This window comes from Rutidosis leptorrhynchoides, chromosome 7 (genome assembly GCF_046630445.1).
Source record: "Rutidosis leptorrhynchoides isolate AG116_Rl617_1_P2 chromosome 7, CSIRO_AGI_Rlap_v1, whole genome shotgun sequence".
NCBI classification, from domain to species: Eukaryota; Viridiplantae; Streptophyta; class Magnoliopsida; order Asterales; family Asteraceae; genus Rutidosis; species Rutidosis leptorrhynchoides.
Genome location: NC_092339.1, coordinates 170,970,093 through 170,977,814, shown reverse-complemented (window position 1 = coordinate 170,977,814; position 7,722 = coordinate 170,970,093). Strand labels below are relative to the sequence as shown.

General features: G+C 30.8%; 2 protein-coding genes across 2 annotated transcripts; both read right to left on the bottom strand.

The window, feature by feature from the left end:
• Positions 1 to 815: 815 nt before the first annotated feature.
• On the bottom strand, positions 816 to 1,721 carry LOC139859784 (uncharacterized). The gene is made up of 2 exons (XM_071848559.1): positions 1,247 to 1,721; positions 816 to 1,087 (listed from the first exon to the last, which is right to left on the bottom strand). Exons 1-2 carry the CDS (start codon positions 1,719 to 1,721, stop codon positions 816 to 818), a joined length of 747 nt encoding a protein of 248 aa, XP_071704660.1.
• A 4,348-nt stretch (positions 1,722 to 6,069) lies between these two features.
• Positions 6,070 to 7,722, bottom strand: LOC139859783 (uncharacterized). Its single transcript, XM_071848558.1, has 3 exons — positions 7,128 to 7,722; positions 6,711 to 7,024; positions 6,070 to 6,558 (listed from the first exon to the last, which is right to left on the bottom strand). Exons 1-3 carry the CDS (start codon positions 7,720 to 7,722, stop codon positions 6,070 to 6,072), a joined length of 1,398 nt encoding a protein of 465 aa, XP_071704659.1.

Sequence of the window (7,722 nt, the reverse complement as noted above, 5' to 3'; positions counted from 1 at the left end):
TTTAAGTCCCCAATTAGATGGAATATTTGACTTCGGGTATAAGGATAATTTGACGAGGATACTCGCACTTTATATTTATGACTGATGGACTGTTATGGACAAAAACTAGATGGACATATCAAATAATCCAGGACAAAGGACAATTAACCCATGGTAATAAATTAAAATCAACACGTCAAACATCATGATTACGGTAGTTTAAATAAGCATAATTCCTTTATTTTATATCTTATCGCATTTTTAATTATCGTACTTTTTAATTATTGCAATCTTAATTTATTGTCATTTTATTTATCGCACTTTAATTTATCGCACTTTAATTATCGTTATTTATTTTACGCTTTAAATTAAGCTATATTTATTTTTAATATTTTACATTAGGTTTTAACTACGACTAAAAGTTTTAAAATCGACAAACCGGTCATTAAACGGTAAAACCCCCTTTTATAATAATACTACTACTTATATATATATATATATATATATATATATATATATATATATATATATATATATATATATATATATATATAGTTTAAAAATATAGCGTTAAACTTGGCTAGATCCCTACGGAACGAACCGGACTTACTAAAAACTACACTACTGTACGATTAGGTACAATGCCTATAGTGTTGTAGCAAGGTTTAGGTATATCCACTCTATAAATAAATAAATAACTTGTGTAAAATTGTAACGTATTTAATAGTATTTCGCAATAAAAATATAACTATTTCGTATACACCTCGCATAACATCAAGTATCATAACTTGCGTAGGTTGTAACAGGGCCACCAACCATATTAACCACCATCTTATTTATGGTGTATGCTGCATCTTTTTCGGGCAAACAATCACTTTTTGTTGTAACTCTGCAGCACTTGGATTCTTTAACGTTTCTGGGGGGTAGATAAATGAAATTAGATTTGCCAACCCATTATCATCATCTGGAACACAGTAGGTGTCAGGAATTTGTACCCAACTACTATTAACCGGGTCTTCCAAATCACGTGTCCCAACCTCGCAATTCCCAATATCCAGTAACCAGGCGGAGAAAGCAGTGTTTCTCTCCTTTTCCAATGGCGTCAGCCCTGGCTGCATTAAGCGCATATTTTCAGTAAGAACAAACACCTTGAATTCCTGCCACAAATATGAAGATGTAATGCAAAAATGGACTATAGTCGATTTCTTTCCTTTTTATGAACGGGTAATGTTTGTTTTAAAGTCACCACCGAGAATCATAGACTTACCTCCGAATGGCGAGTTTTTGTTACCAAGAATGTCTCGCGGACTGCGATCAAGAACTTCAAAGCATCGCTTATTATTCATCGGTGCCTCGTCCCACACAATAAGATCCGTGCTTTCAAGTAGTTTCACCATTTGTGTGTTTTTGTTTATATTGCATATTGACTCATCGGTAAGGTCAATAGGGAGTTTGAATCGAGAGTGAGCAGTTCTGTTCGAAGGCAGTAACAAAGATGCGATTCCGAAAGATGCCACAGTAAGAACAATCTTTCCCTTGGCCCTTAGACACGTGATTATGGCCTTCCATAAGAATGACTTACTGGTGCCACCATGACCATAAATGAACACAAGCTCTGTCCTGTTGTTCGAGGGAGAATCACGTATCAGTTCGTAGATTCTTCTCTGCTTCACATTCATCCTAGATTCTCGATGGCTCAGATCCTCATTAAGTGATTCCCGATCGTAGTTTCTCTCCTCCATGATCAAACGGTTTGCAAGATCTAGTAGAAGGTCATCTAGCAGAGATGGCAATGCGAAGTCGCTGAGTGTTTTTCCACACTGGTTTAGTGTGACGACCCGGAAATTTCCGACCAAATTTAAACTTGATCTTTATATGATTTCGATAAGATAAGCAAAGTCTATTAAATAGAGTCTCGAAATTTTTGAACTATTTACATAGATTCATTTACGCCTTCGACTATTTCCGACGATTCACGAACCGATGTATGACTACATATATATATATATATAAATATATAAATATAAGTGTATATATTAAATTGAGTTAATAAAATACAAAATAATTATTTGAAATAGAAATGTAAGTATTATACAAAGTAATTAAGCTATATATATATATATATATATATATATATATATATATATATATATATATATATATATATATATATATATATATATATAACTGCTATAAATAATTAATATGTATATTGTAATATGTATATATATATAATATATTAATATTCAAATAAGGTTATTATATAAAATAACTAATACATAATTAATGAAATGTAAGGTTAATATATTAAGCCTTATTATAAGTTAAATTATAATTGTTATATTAATATTGCTATTATTACTTCCACTAATATCATTATCTGTATTAGTAGTATTAATATAATATATAATATACACATATAGAAATTGAAACATATAACTTGTTATTACTAGTATTATTAGATATTATCATTTATAATTATTATTATTATTATTATTTTTATAATTATTACTAGTAGTAATATTAAAATACGTATATATCATACAAGTTGTACTCAAATATAAATACATACATAAAATACTGTTATATATAAACAGATAAATAGATGTAGATAAATATAAATATATAGCAGATAAATTTATAGTCCGATTATATAAATACGATATATAAATACAGCAAATAAATATAAATATAAATTCAGTTACCTATAAATTTATATAAATATATATTTACGAGTAATTGATTATCAGATCACTATCAATCTTTTGTTTTTCTGTTTTTTTTTTCCTTTTGCTCGTGAAGAGCTGTCGACTCACTCATTTCACCACAAAACAAAGTCTCAATCGATCCCTTCTTTTATTTGTTTGTATATCAATTAGATGATTCTTCATCCACAGTTACAGACAAAGTTTGTTAGCAATCAGGATCACTTTCTATTTGCTTTATTATTTTTTTATGCCTTATCTGATTAAGCAACTGAATAATCACGTCTGTATATATATATATATTCGATCACTTCTGTTATAATTTAGACATCCAAATTATTATTATTTTTTTACATCATTATCAATTCCATTATCGTTACAGTTTTTAATCATCGAATAAAAAAAATTATTTGGAAACTGGTTCAGCAACTCTGTTCGTGTTCTTGTTTTTGAAATACTAGAATTCGAACTCTATTTTAAAAAGTAACAATGCAGTTTCGTTAGGATTATTTCACTCAAACTAACTACAAAGTATCCAATTCCAATTCTTCAAAACAAGAACGAATTAATGAGTCAAAGTTTTGGGTTTCTAAAAGTCAACTAATGTTCTATAATCAAATTCGTGTCTTCTGTTGTGATTTCAGTCGAATTGAGGACTCCAATAGATATTATGAGTGATTTGAAACTTACTTTGTGTTGTAACATTTTTTCAAAACGTTTTCAAAATCAAAATCACTATATTTTTTTTTTCTAAACCGTGACATAGCAAACGGTTTCTTTTTTTTTTGTTTTTCTTTATATATATATATTTTTTGTTTTGATTGAGTTTATTAATTTAAATTCGCAAATTCTAAATCATTATCTGTTTAATTAAAGAAACAAAGAATGATTGTGTTAGTTGATACGATTTTGGATTAGATAGAACTAGGGAAGAAGAAGAAAAGAAAAGATAGAAAAATTAGCGGGTTATATTTTAATGGAATGGATTCTCATCAGAAAAGAGGGACTGGAGGAATGGTTGGGTGTTGGTGCGGGTGAGCGAGAGGTCTTGGGTTCGAGTCCCGTTTGGTGCAGTCTTTTTATAAAAAGCTTGGAAAGGGGTATACACTTTTATTTTAATTCTATCATTATTATTATTAGTTATTATTATTATTATTATTATTATTATTATTATTATTATTATTATTATTATTATTATTATTATTATTATTATTGTTGTTGTTGTTGTTGTTGTTAATATTATTATTGTTATTATTAGATAATGTTAATATGACTAGTATTATAATTATTAAAAGTATTATAATTGGTATTGTTAACATAGTTATAAGTATTATAACTATTACTAATATTATTATTATTAATATTATTATCATATTTACATCTATAAGTATTATAATTATTGTTATCATTGGTATTAATATATGTATCATAAATATTATCCTCAATTTAGTATTATCCTTAAGTATTATTATTATTATTATTATTATTATTATTATTATTATTATTATTATTATTATTATTATTATTATTATTATTATTATTATTATCATTATCATTAATTATTAAAAGTATTAATAATATTATTATTAGTAGTAAACTTATCATTTTAGTATTGTTATTATCACTATGATTATGATCATGATTAACATTATTATTATTATGAAAGTAATAAGGATATATTCTTATTATCATTAATATTAGAATTTATATCATTTATAAATATTAGTATTATCAATGTATTTATAATTATTACTATTATATTTATCCTTAATATTGTTATAAGTATTATCATTAATATTATCGTTAGTAATATTATGATTATCATTATTAATACAGTTATCATAAAAATTTATTATCATTACTATCAGTTTTACTAAGGTTATCATTAAAACTATCAATATTATTATTATTAAAAATAGTTTATGAATATAAAAATAAAAGTTTTACAAACATTGTTAAGATTATAAGTGTAAAAATAAAGATTTATATATACAAGGATATATTCAAAGTATATAACTTAACTATATAAATATCTCTATTTATATAAAAAGAAAATGTATAAATAAATAATGAGACTTATAAGTTATTAATATAATAAATACATTACTAATAATAAATAGATTTATTCGATTACGAGTATATGTATTAATATATAAACAAATGATATAGGTTCGTGAATCCGAGGCCAAACCTACACTTGTTAAATGACGTCATATGTATTTTTACTACAATATACAGTATGGTGAGTTTCATTTGCCTTTTTACCCTTTATATTTTTGGGCTGAGAATACATGCGCAATTTTTATAAATGTTTTACGAAATACACACAAGTAATTGAAACTACATTATATGGGTTAATGATCGAAGCCGAATATGCCCCTTTTGCTTGGTAACCTAAGAATTAGTAAACCGATCTACTAATTGACGCGAATCCTAAAGATAGATCTATTGGGCCTAACGAACCCCATCCAAAGTGATGCTTTAGTACTTCGATGTTGTTTATATCATGTCCGAAGGATTTCCCGGAATGATAGGGGATATTCTTATATGCATCTTGTTAATGTCAGTTACCAGGTGTTCACCATATGAATGATTATTTTTGTCTCTATGCATGGGACGTATATTTATGAGAAATGAAAATCTTGTGGTCAATTAAAATGATGGAAATGATTATTTATGTTAAACTAATGAACTCACCAACCTTTTGGTTGACACTTGAAAGCATGTTTATTCTCAGGTATGAAAGAAATCTTCCGCTGTGCATTTGATTATTTTACAGATATTACTTGGAGTCGTTCATGACATATTTCAAAAGACGTTGCATTCGAGTCGTTGAGTTCATCAAGATTATTATTAAGTCAATTATAGTTTGATATATTATGAAATGGTATGCATTCCGTCAACTTTCGATGAAATGAAAGTTTGTCTTTTAAAAACGAATGCAATGTTTGTAAAATTGTATCATATAGAGGTCAAGTACTTTGCGATGTAACCAAATGTAATGTATTCGTCCTGATGGATTAGGACGGGTCGTTTTATTTAGGAGGATTTCAACCTCATAAAGAACATAATTATGAAGGTCATCTCTGTTTATGTGCAGCTTCGCCATCTTCAGAGAGGCCGCTGCTCGCAAAGGTATGTCGTCATACATCATTTCCCTATGCTTTTCCCAAAGAGCAAGCGGATTTGAGACTTCAGAATACACCAGGATGTGTGTAAAAAGCGACCGCAACTGAAAAGCAGTGGCGGATGCTGATGCTTCCTCCAGTGCTATAGTCTATTCTTTATCATCACCAAGAAGCCCAGTGGCCTCGCAAGCAGAACGGTATGTCTGGTATTCAACTTGGTTCACGGTTATAATATCCACAAAGCTTGTGCACCCCTTTTAATGGCACAAAAGCATTCTTAGGAAAAAAGCCTCTCCTAATGAGGGATGTATGTATGACATCCTTCCAATCGAAGACTTGTTAATATTCGCCCTACGTTTCCAGCTTTTCTGTGCTTGATACCAAATAAATTCAAATGGGAAATCCAAATATGTCAGGTGCCTGCCAGCCAAAGAAGAGGCGTTATAACATAGCCACTCAGTCAAAGTATTTTTCTTCTTTTCTGTGTTCTCAACAATTTCTTGAAGCGATTGCTTACCACGGAACTTCATAAGCTGCATATTCTCTAAATGGACAGACAGGATCTGAGCTGCCAGTTCACGATGATGAATTGGGAAGTTAAAAATACACCAGCAAGCCTCGTGCGGGCAAATGAACCGGGCATCTATAAAATTCTGAACTTCATCTACTGGTTGAGAGACCTGTGGCCTCGCACAGTAGTTACTATCAACTGGTTTGGATATGCGAGCAGCAATGCGGTCGGTACACTATGAAATGTACTTGAACAGGTATTTGATCAGGGTTGTTGATCCACAGTACTCAACATTTATATGAGCTTGAAAAGTCATAAAAAGTAGTCTGTTGTAAGGAACTACATAGCTGTTATCGAGATGGACCCCGGAACGCGTTGTATACACACCAGTATTACGCCTTCGGTAGTATGCACGGCCATCAGCATCAAAGAAGGTTTTGTGGTTGTATTTTTTTGGAAATTTTTTGTGCAAGTGGGCCCTTCCATGCACGATGCACGTAAGTTGGGAATGCCATAGGGCCCATGCATCATAGTTGCAGAGACCACCGCGTAACTAGCGAGGTCAGTTCTCGGGTCAGGAAGTTCAGCAGATATATAATCGTCTATTCTTTCGCTTATAGGTGATGAGGCTGAGGAATACAACCACAACAATGTGTGACAATGGGGCAACCCTCTTTTCTGGAACTCAAAGGTATACAGAACTGCAAAAATTGCGAAAAAATTACGTTAGTATCGATAAAAAAAGATAAAAACGGCAGAGTAAACTTAATACAAAAGTAAGGGGAAATCATGTTGTAGAATTACCTCCTCTAAAGTCACCCAGTGGTTTCCCGTCTTTTAAAAAAGCAACAAATTGTTTGACTTTGAAGCAGAATACTCTCGCGACAATATCAGCACGGTCTGATGCAGTAACTAGAGAAAAAGGCTGCAGATATCGAGCTATTTCTGGCCACCTAACATTGCAAGTAAAAGTGATAAAGAACTGCGGATTCCAAAAAACATGACAAATCGCCAGGGCATCAAGATAGTGGCTGTACATATAATGGGGACCACCGATGAAAGAAGCTGAGAGGATAGTTTTACTGCCCACGCCTGAATCGGTCTGATCACCTCTACTAATGGCGTCGTACAAACCCGAGAGGTAATATTTCCTGATGTCTTTCTGTTTCTTCCTAATGTAATCCATCCGATCTAATTCAATACTGTAATACACCGTGACAACGTACTGCTGAAGGAGTCGCCCGAGCCTCATCATGAGACTGTAAGAATTTAGCCTATCATGAAGTTGGTAGCAATAGAACATATTCATCGTCATTTTTCTAACTCGGCTACCAGGGGAACCTGGAGCATCAACCAACTTTAAATCAGGATGGAAGCCTGGTTCACCAAAAAAGAACAT